The sequence below is a fragment of the Aythya marila genome, assembly GCF_965140915.1.
Source record: "Aythya marila genome assembly, chromosome: 3".
Classification (NCBI taxonomy): domain Eukaryota; kingdom Metazoa; phylum Chordata; class Aves; order Anseriformes; family Anatidae; genus Aythya; species Aythya marila.
Window position 1 is genome coordinate 94,305,012 of NC_139044.1, and position 18,935 is coordinate 94,323,946.

Consider the following 18,935-nt stretch of genomic DNA (forward strand, 5'->3'; position numbering starts at 1 on the left):
ATTTCATCAGGAGTATGTGCATTGTCTAGTTTAATGATATTGTCTGGTTTTGTAAAAAGCATTTTCATCATACTCAGGATTCTGAAACAGTTACAGAAAATTGTATTGAATATTGTGGCAGGTGCCATCGATTTGTAGACTTCCTAATGATAATTAGCAAACTCCAGAGCTGGGGAAACCCAGTCTTGCCAAGGTGTGTGCAGTGATTGGTAGTGAGGTAGTGAGGATGTTTTTATGCCTCTCAGGCCCACCAAAATCTCTGCCTGGAGCCACATGTAGAAGTAGCTCCCTGAGACTCAGGTGCCTGTGTGTGACTCAGATTCCTCAACAGAGCAATTGCCTTCATGAATTCAGTGCTTGCCAGACACTCATATATGCGAACAGAATGACACAGAACACACACAGGGCACCCACATGCAAACAAAAGGATACAAACCCACAGAATATAGTCAGGCTTGATAGTGCTTCCATAGCACAGTAAGCTAATCTTCAGGGTGTGATTTGTTATCATTTATCATATGGTCAATGTTTCTATCACAGTAGGGTAAAAAAAAAAGGGTAAGAGTAACATAAGAATGGCAGGGTTCCTTTGTTGACTTGTTAGCCATTTTAATTTTTAAGTAAATTTGCATTTAAAACCATTTGAAAGGGTAATAGCCTTGTTCAACTATTAGATACTATCAGTAACATTTAGGATCTGATTGCTGGAAAGACCAAAAGGAATACTAATATAAACCGTAAAAGACGCCTGTTCTGCTTAGTTAGAACTGGAAAGATTCAAACTCTCATGAAGCCTACAGGTATTTCTGTTCAGAATTTTATTTGAAACATTTTCTAAATATACAGGAATTTAGACAAGGAACTTTACATTAGTTATGGATACTGTCAGGTCCCAGGTCCCAAGACATATGCTTTTCTAGCTACTTCTATACTCAGTTTTAAAATTTACACAGACTGACAGCAAATCAAAACTTCATATAACATTTTGTTAACAAGAAATTCTGTAATGCATAATCTGGATGTCTGAGTGGGAAGTTTTTTTCTTGCCATAACAATGTTACCTTCCAGTATTTATGGAAAAAGAAATTTAACACCATGTCACAAAAGGCTATTCCTGCATTGACTTCCCTTCCTGCTATCACCCTTTTCTGTGATTCCTGCAAAGCATTAATAATGCTAGTGATTTAAAGCCAATGCATTCTTTGTTGAGTTAACCTGAACCACATATTGTCTCTTTCTATTCATATAGAAAAAAGCTTCAAACTAGGACTTTTAGTCCAAGACTGCAAGCACAGCAGAACATTAGTGAGAGAGAGGTAAAAAAAAAAAAAAGGAGAGAAATGAGAAAGGTGGCATCTTAATGAAGAGCAAGTTTCTTCATACTCCCACCAGACAGTGAACTAGAGCTCAAAGCCTTTCTGACATTTAAAATCTGTCTCCAGATAGTTTTCATGAGAGTCTCTGGCCCCAGCGTCTCTTGATCAGTGTGGGTGAGAAGACCTGTACAGACAGGAGACCCTTTGCTCATACTTTGAACAACAGCAGAGAAGCTGATGCAACATCAATGTAGTTTTCAAAGTGCAAGGTGGTTTTCCCACATAAGCTTTTGGATGCCTGTTAACTTCCAGATACTGTAGCAAACTGAAAACAGCTTTGTGATACTGAGAAAGCATGAAGAAAGTGCTGAACACACAAACTCCTCAGAGTACCAAAGGTAAACCACAAAAGATGGGTAAAATGATATCACTGCTAAAAATTAAATTGCTTTGACATGGTGAGATTCTTTTCACTTGCTTATAGTGTTTTGTTCATATGACCATTTGAGCAGATAATATGACCATTTGAGCAGATAAAGATCTAGAAGACTAATTCTGAGCTTTCTTACCACTGAAGATGCTTAACATGACTGCTCAGATCCTGGACAGGTCTTGCAAACAAATCAAGAGGAGCAACAGTCACTGTAAGAGCTATAGGAGTGCAAAACAGCTTGGACTTGAATAAAATAAAATCTGCAAAGGACTGCCTGTGTTTTTGTAATATAGTTCACTTTAGAGCTAAGTCCTACTCTTTTGAAATCTTGAAGCTTATAGAATCAATATGCATCAAGTGTGTAGGAAGTGGCCTTGTAAATGGCTCAGAGCATTTTCCTTAGAAGTACTTGATTAGTTCACCAAACCTAGAAAGGTTACTTCTCTCAGAGTGCTTAGCTCTTTTAAAACTGCTTTTGTTATATTCTACTATAAATTTCAACTGATTAAGTTTTTTGTGTCTAAATTCATTGTATGACACTAGAGGCCACAGAGGAGTTTGATCTGCAGCAATATGATACATTTTAATAATAGGTCTTCCAGTAATGATCCAACATAAATAGTGCCTGAGTTTAGTTTAAGTAACATTATTTTAGTGGGAAGGACATCTCTTGCATATGAACTGTTCTTGAAGGAAAAGCTATTACTCCTTTGCTGATGATATTAGAAGTCAAGTTCTTCATTTTCTAGAAATGAAAGAATGAGGAAGGAATAGTCTATTAAAGATAATGCAAGTGTCACTGAAAATTCGTTTACTGTAATTTCATGGTAGCTTTTTCTCCCATATATTTAACATGCCAACATTGATTCTTTTGCAGATAATTTTATGACCAATTATTCCAATTGGCAATTGGCCTTTGGATTAATTGAAACTAAAAGGGAGAGAGAGTAGCTCACTTCTTATACTCGTAGTGGTAATATCTATATTTTAATAAATAAATAAGCCAAATGGTCCTCAAGCCTATGAAGAACTATAACAATGCTGATGGGAGGGGATGCATTCCATTAGGCTGCTTCTTCAGACAAAAACAGCTAAGGGAGCATTAGGAATGAAAGGGCCCCTGGGTCTCTCATTAGGAACTACTGGTAGACATCCTGTTGGCCAACACTGGGAACTGTGTCTAGACTACAGAGATGACAGACAAACAACAGAATGTCTTTTCTGACACTCTCTGTTGGGCAATAGAAACAGGTTTTGGGGAATGATAAGAAACCAGTCACATGCACGTTCTCAGGTTGGAAAGCAGCTCAGGAATGAAACTTGACTAGATTTTGTTGAGGGAAAATTACGTTTTCTTCCTCTTCTTTTTCATTCAATTAAACTATTACAATGTACATCTTTAACTGTGGTTGTGGGAATAGGAATATACTATTTCATCACAAACTATTTTTATATTAATCTAAATACATCAACTTTATGGAATCTACTAGTAAAACATTAGTTTCCAGGAAGAGTAAATAATACATACATACAATTAATGTAGCCTAGGATAAGAAACATTTGTCCGCTAACAGGATGACAATTCTAGTGATATTTATTTGCTTTTGTTTCTTTGTTTTAATCTACCATGACCATGAGCTATCTGAGGCAATTCTGTGTGGAAGAGCACATCATATTTCTAAAAGGATTTGTGACCACAGTATGCAACATAAAGAGATTAATACTAACAGTGTAGCCCCATTTTTCAAGCACCATTGAATCAGCCATTATTAATATAACAATATAGTGGTGAGATGTAAATAACAGGCGAGGGAACTTCCTGCTCTATGAGACACCAAGGTTTTCAGTAGTCTTGGAGACAGTTGTTATTTGTATTTGTGCAAGGTGGGATTGTAACAGTGTTATGATAGCTGCAGTGTGTTCAAGTCAGGAAGCCCTAACAACCCATAATAGAAAGAAAGATAATTTACAGAGAAGAAATTTTTATTTCTCTAGAAAGACTCTATATGCAACAATGAAAATAACAGATACATAAAGCAGCATATGGTATAATACTTTAGAGTAGAAGACTATGGCTATCCTAAAGTAGTTAAAATCAGCTTCTCAATATCACACTCATTTTGTCCACGTAGAATCCTAAAATAGCCATTTTCTCCCCAAGATTTTCCCCAGGAATTTGCAGCAATCTAAAGAAAAAGAAAGAGGAAAAATATGTATTTTTCATATTATAAAGTGGTATTTAAGAATGCAAGGTGTAAAATGTAAAATTAATCTTTTGTGGTAGTTTTCTTTAAAGAAACAGCTTCTCTGATTCAGCAAGAATCAGAATGCATTTTTCCCGATTTTTAATTATTTATATTGATAAAAATATTAGTTCCAAAGTCACGGTTAATAATAATGGACTATTGTTTCTACTAGGCAGTTTGATATATTGAAGCAGATATCATTAGATAATCCATCCATTGCCTGAAGGAAACAGTCATTTAAACAACAGTGGTCAAAATTCCAATTACAAATAATATGTTAAAGAGAGAACCTAGATATGAAAAAGCTGACTTTGAATAAATTAGGTTTAATTCCGGTAGCTGTTGACATTTTGAGAAATTTAGTTTCTAATGAAGTTAGTAGGAGCTTTGCCCTAGATGTCGGTAAAACCAACTACCATAAACCCTGCCATCAGCTAAGTAAACTCCAATTTACCTTCTCAACACAGGAATAAACTATTAATCATAACCAAAGTGATAAAATCTGACTTACTCTAAATCATTGAAAGCCAATGATTAATTTTTTGCTCATAGCTGGAAAACATTGTCAATGCTGTTCAAACAGATAGCTTGTCTTTTCAAAATGGCTTAATGATTAATGCTGATATATATTATTGACTCTCATTTTCAGGAATCAAAATGAAGAAAGTCTTCATGGGAAACCTGAATAAGATTTGAGAAAGAAAAGATGGTATGGGAAAAACCACACATGTAGGTGTAGGGAAATCAGATAAAACAGGCTTTGAAATTGAGACAAGTGATGCTATAGTTCAAGGGCCAGCAGGATAAAAGTTTTCCTGAAAAGCAAAAGAATTATACAGAAGACTTGAAGGTGAAGGGAAAAGTAGATACTGAGAGAAGGAATGAAAGAAAAGTTGCTTTTTGATAATCCACACTGTAGAAATTTTGTCTTCTCACTCAAAACAGAGTGCTAAGGATTCACTTACCCAGAATTTCTGTTTCTGTCCATTTTTGCCAGGCAATGAACCCCACCTGTTACAAGAGATATACAAGTGAGACCTTTAATGCATTTGTTCATATTTTGTGACTTCAAACAATCAAACACAAGGGTAATGTTTATGTTAGTTAGTTATCCTAATACCAGGAACAGAAAACAGCTAATAGAGGTCTCTGTGTTTAAACAACAAAGTCTGATGATGATTAAAATTGTCCTGCTAGCCACAAGTGAAATTGCCATCAGGGACTAGAAAAAATTCTGAGTACAAGTGTATCTTTAGTTTCTCATTGCAACTACCTCATGTTTTCACTGACAGAATCCCTCCTCTGGAGAGCTCGCCATCTGAACTAACTGAATTGTGTAGGAGTATTTAAATTAATGCGAACACAATTCTTCAATTCAGCTGAAGATCCCTAGGAACATTTTTGTTAAAGATTTCATCCAACACCTTTATGACTATCACTCGTGAGCTGGGACTAAAAGTGTTCCCAGCTGCTCTCAGCAAAAATTGAATTGCTGACATCCTAATTAGATTTACTGCACAGCGAAGGTGAATGACCTGTAAACCTGAGGTTTTCTTTGACATCTTTCAGGACACGCTAAGTGTTGCGGCAATATCCATGAAGCCATGCAGAATCTTGTCCCCTCCTCTGAGTAATAAGCCTTTCATAATTGTGTAGTTGTAGCTGAATTGCTCAGTACTATGAGTTGTTTAACCTTGTTTTGTGTGTATATACACTGCAGCAGAAGGTCCAGGGCCATCATATGGGTGTAGCCTGATGTAGTTTGGGTGATGCTGCACTGCATGCCTTAGGTAGATGGGTATGTTTGTATGTCTACTGATTGCAAGAGCCCTGTCTTGTTTTTCATTTATATAGTGAATACTTGTCTACTTACAGTTCATGGACCACAATGCTGGGTACCTACCAAGGGGGACAGATAGAAAACTAGATGTGAAAAGATATGAGCATTTATTGCAATTTTGCTACAGTGTAAATTAATGTACAAAATTGGCAGGATGTTTATCGCACCAGTATCCCACCAGTGCCACATGATTTGGCTGTATTTCTGTGCTCCATTCACTTTGAAAGGCATGCAGGAAAAATACAATGAGAAATCCTATAGTGTGGATGGGGAAACCTGGAGTTTCAAGTCATCTTTGTAAAAAAAACAGCTGCAGTGAAATAAATTATCCTTGATTAACAGTAAACCATGATCTGTGTGGAACACCTGCATTAATATCCAAAGGAGAAAAAAAATAATATATATATATATATATTTAAAACCCCAGGTACCAAATCTTTCAGTATAAGTTTGATATGAAGGCACACTGAGCAGAATAAGCTCACAGTTTTTTGCTGTAGTACCATGGCTGCATCTAAACTGAGAAATTATAGATCTTTCCAGCCTTTCCAATTACTAGGCATCTCACTGCAGGCTCTGGGACCATATTTTTCCTCTTTTTAACAAAGACTGTGTAGGAAACAGAGTACTGCAATGTATATCTATCTCCTCATCTAGCCACAAGTTCTGCCTGGTGATGATTTCCTGTTTCAATGTCCTACAAATTCAATTGGGTAGTATGACTGCAGGTTAGAAGTAAAATCCCTATCTGGACCACAGTGCTGCTGCTTGTTTTCCAGACACTGTCAATCATGGGCTCAATACTATCTGAGAAGAAGAAGTGCAGAATGATAGACAGAAATGTCCACTTTGGAAGTAAAAGCTTTGCAACTAGCATAGAGGTGAAGTTCAGATTACAGATGCAAGAGAATATTGTAGCTACTGGTCACTCAATGCAAGAAATCATAAAAACAATGTTGGTGATAATAAGCATTTAATCTAATTGTTGTCTTTTAAAAAAGGCCTCATTGTGCATTTTTTTTTGCACTACCATGTGAATGTTTAGGGATTATTAATTGTTGTTTCTTTGCCAAATGTATTTCAGACACAGTTAGTCATGATCATAAATTTAAAAATAGATATACATAGGCTATCTCATTTCATATCAAGCTGAGATCTACTTCTTGTCTGGTGGCCATTTTGTTAAAAAATTACATCAGCTGCAGTATGAAAATCCAATACTTACATCAGTGTTAAGGATAGATGAAAATTACATCAAATTTATATTCTTGTATTCCTGAATTCAGTACTATACATTCTCTCTCCTATTTGTCTAAACAGGATGATGAGCAGTTCTTGCAGACTCACATTTCTACCATTAAACTGTTTTCTAACGCTTGATATTTTCTAAAAAAATTCTCAGAAATGTTTCTAAATTGAAGAAAGCTTGGAGAACAAAATGGAAGAGAATCCTTTTGTTAATCTTTGACTATAATATAGCCATGAATTTAATTTCCCAGGTTTTGTTCCATTCTAGTCATATACAAACAGAAAGACTTGATATATGCATTTTATCCTAGAGTTTAGAAAGAAGAGCTGCTTACTCAGTAACCCATCCAAGGTCATTAATTCAAATATTCTAAACTAAAATATATTACATTAAAGTATACAAGAGTGTAGTCGGCAGAAAACAACTATTCTTTAGTCATGACCTGCCATTCTGTACTTGGAGCACTGTGTCCATTCTTGGGCTCAACCACATATAAAATACTGGCTGGAACAAAACCAGAAGGAATCCACTGACATGTTTGGGTCTGTAGCACCTGACGTACAAGGGTAGCTGTGGGAGCTGGCTCAGGAGAGGTGGTTTAGTGGAGATCTATTCTAATCATAGAATTAAGACAGCCAATAGACAGAAGGTTACAGTCACATTTTTCTGCAAGTTGCAATAGGAAGTTGCAATCTGGAAGTTGCAATCGGACATAAAGAAGCAAAAGTATTTTACAACATGAAACACTAGTAATGTGTTATTCAATGTGAGAGGTTGTGCAACATCTGCCCTCATATATACCCAAAAAGCACCCTTGGAAGCCCCAGAAACCTGAACTTAGCTTGAAGCTGGCTCTCTGAGTTGTGGGATTGAACTAGATGACCTTCAGAGATCCTTTCCAGCATAAACTACTTAATGATCTAAGCAACTTGATCTGTGCCATCCCTACTAATCCATGGTTCCACGAATTATTAACTTATTTTGTATTCAACATATAGATTTTATGTAACAGTTGTATAACTAAGTAATAGATTATAGATTTTGATGAGGCAAGGGATTTTGCCAGTTTTTTAATGGCTGTAGTCTAAAGAGCAGCTAATAAAGTTGGTTCATTGTTTACTGGTCAAAGCCAGTCTTGAGGTTATTGGGTGAATCAGGAGCAGGATTTTAGCAGGAAAGGTGGAACAGACTGACATTTCCATAGATGCTGACCTTTACTGGCAGCAAATGTGGCATGAATTCCCAGGCCCATTTGCCAAAGTCTTTCCTAAAACTTGGCATGGTTGGTTCAGGCTTGTTCTATAGGCTGGCTGAGATTCATTAGTTCTCGTTTCTCCCAGGCTATAGTGCTTCTCTCTGTCTGAAAAGCAATCAGCTGTAATGAAAACAGCTGTTGTTTTGTGAAACAAGCAGATATATATTGTTCAATGATACAGTGGTTTAGGCCCCCTGCCAGTTTGATTTGACATCTTGCCTCTGGGAATGAATGTCAGCTCCAGCTAAGAGCATTTCTGGAGACTTCTGGGCTTGTTCATCCTAATATAGATTCTAAAGCAATATTCCCAAAAGAATATTGGAAGCAATTTTTCCAAAAAACTCCTAAGTGAAAAGTGTTTCTGCAGTAGTACCTTTAGAAAAGGAGAAAGTACTTTCTAAAATAGATTTCTTAATTTTCCAAATGAGACTTCTCAGCAGAAATATTTAATTTTTTTTTTTCTTCCTTTTCCTGCCTATAAAGTTGTACTTCAGTAGCTTTCATGATTTCAGTTTTACTGATGAAATGAATTAATTCCACATTGTCTCCCTTGGTTATACCTATAACACATGTTACAGTACCCAGGCACAGCTTCCACTTAAAGCTTAATTTAAGTTCAGATTCCCCACGGAAAAAAAATAAAAATCCCTAAATATCCTTTCTGCTGCTAAGTCAGGCATCTGAGGGTGAATTTTCTGAGTCAAAAAGAAATATATAATAGAAACGAATGATAATAAAGTCAGCTTGAATTTTAGCTGCTGTTTTACTTGCTGCTGTAAGTGCTGCTACTTGAAGTATGAAGACTGAGACAAATTTGTTAAAATGATCAGTAAATACTCAGTAACCTAAAAAAAAAAAGTCAGGGGAAATGTGAACATTTTAAAACTCTTTGCCATCCAGTAGGTTTAATAGGAACTGGACAGTGTGTTATTCCAAAATTCAGAAATCAGTCTTATTTCAATGGTGTTCACATCATATATGTTTTCATAATACAACAGGAGTCTGTAAATATATTTTACTGAATCTGGGTTATCCTTGAGATTTGATTTCTTTATCTCATTTACATTTTAAAACAGACATTAGTTGCAAAGATCTACCTACTAATAGACTAAGAAGTCATCATGGAATATATACTAAGCTTAAAAAATGACCTGTTATTTTATTGATAGCAGTAATGAAAAATTATAACATTCCCAATCATTTTCACTGGAGAGTACTAGCTCAGAGAACATGTTCAGTGGTCCCACAAAATCTTTGAAATCAAAATGTAAAACAAAATAAAATAAAATAAAGAGCATCTAGAAAAAATATAATATAATAACAATTACATAATAATAATACATAGTAATAATTGCATTATTATTAAGTAAATAATTATTATTTCTTATACATGTAATAATACTTATTATTAAGTAAAATTATGCTAAGTATTATGCTGAAGGAGACAAGTAAACCAATGGGTTCTAAAAGTGAATCTCAGTCAAACATCTCACTTCTATCCCAGAAAAGTGAAAAATCTATATAGCTTGGAAAGGCACTAGCAGTACAATTATATTATTAAAAAATGCAAATCCTTTTATGGGTATACTGAGAAAAAATAGAATAGATAAAAGTTCCTTTACAATGTAAAAGGTATTTTGTACTAGAGTTGCACTGGGGTTTTCTGAGACTTAAGCAGTACATCGATGTTATTATCTTTAGTGTAAATGTTAATGTCAGAACTGGAAATGTAATTTGTCTTTTTCCTGACAGGAACACTGTGAGATATATCTCAAGATAAGAAATGAAATTGTATGTGTCCCACAGGAGCAAACATTGGGATCCAATCACTTGACTAAATGCAGGTGTCTAGGGCCAGGTGTTGAGATGCCTTAGGGTGCCTGAAATATCTACATGTTTCTGTCAGACATAACACAGGACCTATGAGAGAACCGTGTCTTTTTGGAGACAAAGCCAGGTGGGAACTTCCCACTTCTGGTAGCACTAACTGCCCGGGGGAAAGGGAACAGATGGATTCTCAAGCAGATGTCACTGAGTTGCAGACTCCATTGCTTATGTTGTCTAGCTCACCACCTCTGAGATGAAAATTTGGATATGTAGCACCCTACACTTATCTGCTGAACCATACAACTAGGCAACTGAATATTAAACTGAGTCCTGACATAAGTGCCTAGTGAAGTGTGAGTAGAGTGAAGGAGAAGACTGGAAATTACTTGGAAATATATGCTGAATATAGCATTGGAATAGGAATCAGCAAGGCTACTAATGTGCTGTGATATTTAAATAAAAGTAGTAATAATTTAAAATCTTCATATGAATCAAATATCATCTAAAAGAACAACAACAAACAAAAACAGCAGTTATGAAGAAAAAAAAATGCCTACAGAAGACTGTCAGGGTGCAGGTATAAAAGACTGCAAACAATAAATTAAATATGAAATTGTAAAGAATTATAAATCGTGTACTAAAAAAAAAAAAAAAAAAAAAAAAAAAGGGAAGTAGAGTGTTATTTTACAGGAATTGTAAGCAACTACAGAAAATAATAGTCATTCTTAGTCTTGTGAAAAATTAATTTTTTTAACTCTACAGTCAGATTTCACCCTGGAATTCCAAAAGTCATCAAAGCTGATTTGCTTTTTTAAATAAAGATCTTCATACACTTGTTGGAGAAATTGACTGTATCAGCTTCCAAATATACACAGCTGTAGTGCATAATTTCAGAATAAATTATGAGAATTAAGACACTACACTCTGAAGGACTTGGATTCTGTAGCTCTTAAATCACCAGGGATAAAATCAAAGAATTTAGAGAGGGGGTAAAGTTATTATAATAAATAACAAGGCATAAAATATTTTATCAGTTTCTCACAACACAGCACAAAATCAAAGATGATACAGTTTGGTTGAACAAAATTATACCAGGAATTTATTGTGCTAAAAAGGTTGTTAAACTAATTTGAATTGCATTTTATGTTCCTTTACAGCTCAGAACAAGAGCTGGTTGAGGGATCAACAACAGATTGGGAGGGAAAATTACACTATTTAATTTTTACTGTATAACATCTGTGCGTTGCAGTCTTAATCATGGAAGAGAATCCCTTTATGCTGGGCATTGTATTTGAAAATTATTCAGTACAAGAGTAAATCCTGTTGCTATTATCTGCTTTCAGAAAATAATCTTTATAGAAAGAAAAAGACAGTAATCTGTTCATGAGTCTGAGGGATATTGATATTTGACTAGAAGTTAAAATCAATAGGAATTAATGAATGATTGTCATTACTTCAAAAAAAAAAAAAAAGACATTTGTCAGAGTTCTTAGCTGATATAATTTGTCTAATACAGACAGTACTATATCTTCTCTCTCTACAGTTCTTTTTTCTGACAGCTTATTCCTGAGATCCTGTAGATCTGCCAATATATTCACTACCAATTTTTCCTAAAGTACACCTATCCAAACTACATGTTCCTTGCTAATGACATTCTGACCTAGCTGAATAATCAGAGTTTTCCAGTATCTCCAGGGAAGCCAAGGCCTTGGAAGCTGGTGGGAAAATGCTAATGATAGTGAGCAGCAAATTAGACATGAGTCTGCTTTACGTATGTTAATAACATTAGAAAGAAAATGTAAGAAGCTGGGATTAAATGTAAGCAAGATCATTCATGTTTTCAGTGAAGAATTTTACAGTGTATGACTAGAGCACTACACTAAATCTGAGAAGACACTGCTGGGAATAAATAAGAGTTAACAGGTATCCCCACTACTCCACACTAGTTCAGCCTCAACCTTAGCACTGCATGCAGTTTCGGGCACCACAGTATATGAAGGACTTAAAATTATTAAAGAGAGTGTCCAAAGGATGGCAACAAAGATGGTGAAGTGAGAGGGCTGTATGGGTAGCAGCTTTTGTCCCTTGGTTTGTTCAGCCCTGACCAGAGCAGGCTGAGGGAAGGCCTCATGGCGGCCTGCGGCTCACAAGGGGAGCAGAGGGGCAGGCACTGAGCTCTGCTCTCTGGGGACAGCGACAGGACCTGAGGTAACGGCATGGAGCTGGTACAGGGGAGGGTAAGGCTGGGTGTTAGGAAAAGGTTCTTCACTGACAATGGTCAGGCACTGGGACAGGCTTCCTAGGGAAGTGGGCAGGGCACTGGGACTGTCAGAGTTCAAGGAGTGTTTGGACAATGCTCTCAGTCAAATGGTCAGATTTTTTGGTGTTCCTTTGTGTGGAGACAGGATTTGGAGTTGATGATGCTTGTGGGTCCCTTCGAACTCAAGATATTCTATGTTTCTATGATTCTATTTGAGGAACTGATAAAAGAATAAATAAAAATATATATTCACTATTTAACAGCCTAGACGTGCAAAGGGTTCAAAATCAAGGAGAAAGAGAGAATTCAATGTCATATATTAGTTTATGGATAGAAGAGTGGGAAGAAATCAAGGAAATAAAACACCAAGGAAAAATCTGCAGATAATGAAGTAATTTAAATCCCAGGGGAATTGTTCCCAAGGGGAAATGACGAAGACTTTTAAAAGTGACTTGACAGATTCTTGGACAACATCCTATAGAGAACAATATTACACTTTCTGGAAAATGACCAAAATAATCTAACGGCACTTTTTTGTCTCTTGCTTTTGTGATTATTCCATCTTGATATTTACTTTAAATGAATGACATTTCAAATGCAAACAAATGCTGGACCTCATTACTCACAGAGACAAGGAATCTATTAGGCTTATTTTTAACAAAGCTTTAGACCACTGATGTCCCAACCTTTGGTATTTTTTGGAAAAGCTTTCAACATTACCCTCTACAGAATTTCCATTTTTATTAAGAAGAACAAGAAATGATTTGAAGGAATCATTAAGGAGAAGGGCTGCTTATTAGTTATAGAAAATTGCATAAAAATGGAGTTTTATTTTCTGTGACAAATCTATTCTGTTAGAAATGTAGTACTTAGTTTTGCCAAACAAAACGTTCATGATCTTCAACTGAAAATAACCTTGAATAAAAAGAAATAATTTCACCAACCTGTATTCAGTCCCCTTTGGGAGAAAAAAAACATAAGCAAAATACTTCTCAAGGGAAATCAATTCCAGCTTGCTTTGAAAACACAATTCTTGTACTCCTTTAGATAAAAGCATATGCACGTGCATTCTTCCATAAATGGGTCTTTTTTTTTTTTTTTTTTTGTCCAATTCTGAGGTCTTCCTCTTCAGTAGTAATTTTCCCTTGATATTAATACAGTAGAAGTAGGCTCTGAATGCACAACGTGTGAAGTTAAAAAGAAAAAAAAAAAAAAAAAAAAAAAAAAAAACTAGAATATGGAGAGTTTTTCAAAGCATGGAAATTGGTTTTGTTTAAATATTCTTTAGTTTCTTTTTCAAGAGTCTGAATTAACACAATGTAGATGGACTTCATGAAACTCAGGAGGAATAAAGCAAGTTTCAGGGAAAATGAAGCAGCTCATAGTTAAATATTGAATACAGTACAAAACTAGAAGTATAACCTAACAAAACAAGAAGAGCTATCATCATTTGCTTTAAAATGGAGGTGTAGTCAGTTTTGTAGGAGAACAGAGACTACATCCTAGTGTGCTTAAATTAAGCTTGGTAAGTAAAATGCTGTTAACAGGAAAATGGAGCAAAGCAATCTGGAGAGCATTCTGAAACATACATGTATACTAACTGACTCCTTAAGAGTGAAGTTATCAACTAAAAAAGAAATAAGGCCATAAGAGTGAAGGAAAATGAGACAAATGTGAGCTAAAACCTCAAACTCAAGATTCATGCAGTGGATTTGGAGGTCAATGTTTTGCATTAACCTAGGAGTTAAACTGTTTACTGAACACAGATGCTCTAGGAATCAGCATTCTGCATCATCTTTATAATTTCTCCCATCCAACAACTTGTATCTAGAACAGATTCTTCTTACATACTTAGAGTCCCCAACTTATGATCAAAAATACACAAACAGTAAAATGTTATTTTATATCACTCTGTAGTTCTTTTTCTACTAGCTTTAATTCACAGTTGCAGTTTCCAAGTTATACAGTTTGTAGGTTGAATTCTGGATTCACTGAAGTCAGTGACAAAGTTTGCAGGAATAATGTCAAGATTTATCTCTGTTGCTGTTTGCTTTTTTCACTTTTTGACATGGTTTCTCTGTGGCTTTCTTAAGAGTGTGTGCACACTGAAGATCATGTCACATTTCTTTGAATAAGATGAAGCACAGACGTAAGTCTTTAAAAACAGCATACTCAAAAGAAGTATGAAGGAAACATTGCATGTATTCTGTTTTTAAAGTTACAAACAATATAAGTGAAGACTCATATTGTTACTTTTTCTTAATTCTCCTCTTTTTCTTTTTCTTTTTTTTTATTTTGAATATTGTCATTTCTACATTCAGAGATCTTCAGGTCAAATGGTAAACTAGAAAACCTTTTATAACTTCCAATACAATATAAATCACATGATTTATATTGTTATAAGCTTAATGAGATATTTCTGACTCTTTCCATCCCCCCAAAGTAGCTGGTGATCAAATATGACTTGGTGTAGTCCAAATTCATCCCATTCAATTTATGTTAACTGAGACTTCGAATTAGGGAAAAACCACTCTGCAATCAAGAGAGAGGGATAACTCCTGAAGACACTTCTCTCCTAAGTGCTGACCCCAGCCAATGCTAATAAAATGGGCTCATTTGTCCACCTAATACTGTTTTCCATGTAGGCAATGTTATTTTAATGTCACCACACTGGCAAAAAATAATAATAATAAAAAAAAATCCTTGCACAATGACTGTCTTCCCACAGACTACATATACTGAGGAAGACGATGCAAAGATTACTCAGTCCTCTCATCTTGACTTGGTTTATATTAATAGAAAAAGTTCTGCTTTCATATGAGGGTCAGAGTACCTTCTTTAACAGATAAAAACAGAGCAGGCCACAAGCACTTGCATTCTGAAACTTTTTATCTCACTTCTTCCCTGGACCTGGTCGTATAACTGTCATGATAATAACAGGCCGAAGAAAAAAAACTCATAACTATGGTAGGTCATGTCCTATTCTTGTATACCTGCAGGTACACAAAAACACAGTACCTTCTTAAAGACTAGGATTTTAATCTACTGAATTAGAGAACAATTTTGTTCTTAATCTTTGATTTTTAAGGTTAGAGTTCTCTGACTAGTGTTCTCTGCCAGACAAAATTTTTCAGAAAATGGCTACTGGAATTTGAACCTATGGTTTTGCCTGGACATTTTAGCATGAGAGATGAGTAAGTCAGTAGTTAAATAATTCCCACAAATCTGTCATAACAAATTATATAGGAAACAGTCTCATGGATTTAACAGCATGAATTGCCAAACATTGTGTCTTTTCCCTGTGATCTTGTAATGTATTTATCTTTGCTGTAAAATATTTTTGTGTGTTGCTGTTCAGTTTTTTAAACTGTAGTATCTGATATTGATTGTCTAAAATAAGAGAATTAAATTAAAGAAAATGAACTTATTTCTCATATCACAATGTCTGTAAAGCCAAAAATTGGAGTGTCAATAACAGCAGTCATGGGCATCTTTTTTAAGCCTTTGGACTTCACACAGATGAGTCATTTAATTGTGTATTAAATGTTAAAGTGCTGTTGCTCTGTCTGACTAGCCCCTCAATGCTAAAACAGAGGTTTTTGCCTCACGTGTCAATTTTATCTCAATTAGTGTGCCTCTTTCTGTAAAGAAGCAATGAATTCAGCCCATACTTTTTCAGGGCGTAGTTGTTCCAATGCCATTTAGTCTGGTGCATTATTGAATTTAAAGCTTACAGTGAATCACTGAGAAAAATAGAAGGGAAATTTGTTTCCTATTAATGTACATCTCTTGGTGTCCTCTTATGAAAGTCCTTTGTCATTCTGAGTATCTTCTACATATCTGAAAATCTATCTTTTTCATGAATCAGTATCTAAGGCTTTTAATAAAATTATTCTTGCTCCAGTCTTTAAGGTGACAGTTCATAGATTTGATTGTAGCCAAAGATTTGGCCTTTTTTAAGGCCTTTCTGAATTTTTCCATGTCAGGGGAGCAGCAGATGCAGTTCTTTGTGCGGACAGATCAGATGCCTGGCTCTGATGCTGAAATGATGCAGAGGAATAAGGCTGAGGGAGAATTTGTCTGAGCAGGTTTCAAAAATTAGTGATAGATTCTTTACTATGTTATGCCTATCTTTTAAAATATATATATATTTGATCTAGAGGCGTAGCTACTTAAACCAACATACTTCCTCTATAGTTATAGGCTTTGACATCTTTACGCCCTATCCACCATATCCTCACTCTCACTCTTTTTTATCCCTATAAACATTCCTTTTCTCTTCTGTCATCTTTTCCTGAATGGAATTAAGAAAGCCAGAGGAGTAGAAAACTAGAAAAAAAATAAGGTGGAAGAAAAGGTGGATCAGTTTTATAAAGAATCTGCTATAGAATAGACTTGACATGTTTGGCAACTCGAAGTCTAAATCTGGTAGGTAAATCAGCAACCAAGTTCCTCTTTCATAGGAATTTAGTCTGTTTTTATGATACTTGGGATAAAGTGTACAGTTTCAAATCTTTTTTTAGTCTTTTTTTTTTTTTTTTTTTTTTTTTTGTGCTCGTTTAGCTTTAGCTCATTCTCATTATGGTGTATTTGAGTTGTAAATATATGTGTATATACACATAAATCCGTGTGTTTGTGTACATATATACAAACATATATATGCAAGACATCTTGTAGATACTATCTTTCTATAAATATAATGCCCCAGTCAGTTAATTTGTTGTTTAAGCTACTTTATAATACCTGTGCAAGTGGGATTCATCTAGTCTAGCCTAGACATTTTAATGTTAGCTCTGCAAGTCTGACATTATCCTCAGGGGTTCTTTTATAATCAGCAAAAAGAAATGGGATCCAACAAAGCAATTTGATTCACTTAAAGACAGATAAGTAGGAAAGAGCAGATCAACAGCCATGGGTGATAAAGAGAACCATGACTGCCTAGCAGAGATGTGGCATCTAAATTTTACACATCAAAACTTAGCTTTTATGAATCCCAGTCTCCATTATTCACTTTTTCTGCTTACCTCCCTGCCTCTGCAGACAAGACTTAGAAACTACTCTCTCAAAATGTCAGCAGGCCAGTCCTGCCTCCTGACTGCTGAAAGCCCTGTTTTACTGTCCACTGAGACCATGTTCTAACCCAAACTGTCTGCTACCTCCACCTGGATGTTCCATGTTTTGCTCTTATGCTTCCATGCAGTTGTTTTCCCATTCTCCCCTTGAGCCTGAGGTTACACACTGCCTCACTAGAGAAAGATTCATTGTTCTATCAGAGCTGGTTTTATGAAACAGAAGCCTTAAAATGATATAAAATAGCTAACAATTTCAAACTGCACAACAATGAAATTCAGTCAATGAATTCACAATTTATATGATTCAGTGATCAGTTAGACAGTTTATATGTGCAAATCTGTTTTTGTTAAAAATAGCTCTGGAAAGCTTCACTAAAATTTATTTCCATTTTATCTCCATCACCTTGTAGTTGATGTAGTTGAATGCATGAGCAGCTTATGGCATTTTCAAAAATGTTTCTTAGATATTGCAAATATCAGTTCAATATGGTCAATCATTATTATAGCTGCCTTTTACAAATATTGACTCTCTTGTACAAAAGGAGTAATAAATGAAAAATAAATCTGAAAAATCAGATTACAATAAATATCAGCCTGTACAAAACTACATTTTTTTACAATACGTCATCATCTCTACCCCCTTTTCTCTCTCTAGAAACTATTTCTCTGAAGCAGAATAAAAACCATCATCAATATTTTTGTTTCATGTCCAACTTTAATGAGATTCTCATGAGTTTTTATTTAGGCTAAGGATTTTACATTGTCCTTTGAAAAAAAAAAATCAACAACAAAACAAAACAAAACATAAAAACAAGCAATGGATGGCAAAGATCTTATATCTGGGCCATATATTTTACATTCAAATTAGTTCAAACTATTCAATGATATGAAAAAATGACAGTTTTATCCTGAAGACATGTAAGTCTTTTCAAAACTGCTTTATACTTCACAGTGCAGAGTCACATTTTATCACTGAATTTATCATTGCTAGAAATTTAAGCACACCTGGTCTTGGGATCTAACAGCCTCCAACTTGTCAAACCTGGATCCAATTTTACAGTTAAACACTTCTGCAAATATTTATGTTGTATAATCTCAACAGTCAGAACCCTTGTATGTTAGCAAACGAAAGGATGGGTAATTCTTTATATTGTTGGATCCATTGGATACTTCAGCAATTTTCAGTGAAAATAAGTAAGTAAATCCTCCTAACAGCCTGAGGTTTCTTTGCCTTCACTTTTCTTCTTTTTCCTTCACTTTCTTGCTTGTGTCCTTTGGCATATTAGACCACTTGCCTTTCCTCCTACTCAGTGTTTTGCACCGACCAGTCAACGTGGTCATCTCTAGGCAGCTGCTGGTCTAAGTCAAGGCTTTCATTGTTTTGCTCATAAATGGCTCCTTACCTAAGGGTTATCTTTCCCATGCACAGTCTATCAG

At 35.2% G+C, this 18,935-nt stretch overlaps 1 protein-coding gene across 1 annotated transcript in view; it reads right to left on the reverse strand.

Annotated features, from left to right (window-relative positions):
- Positions 1 to 791: 791 nt before the first annotated feature.
- TINAG (tubulointerstitial nephritis antigen) overlaps positions 792 to 18,935 on the reverse strand; it is a 48,429-nt gene continuing 30,285 nt past the window's right edge. Inside the window, exons 10-11 of the mRNA XM_082756376.1 lie at positions 4,961 to 5,006; positions 792 to 3,935 (exon numbers count right to left, since the gene is read on the reverse strand). Coding sequence (XP_082612502.1) covers positions 3,825 to 3,935; positions 4,961 to 5,006 — 157 coding nt within the window. The 3' untranslated portion in view covers positions 792 to 3,824. The remainder of the gene's footprint in view (positions 3,936 to 4,960; positions 5,007 to 18,935) is intronic.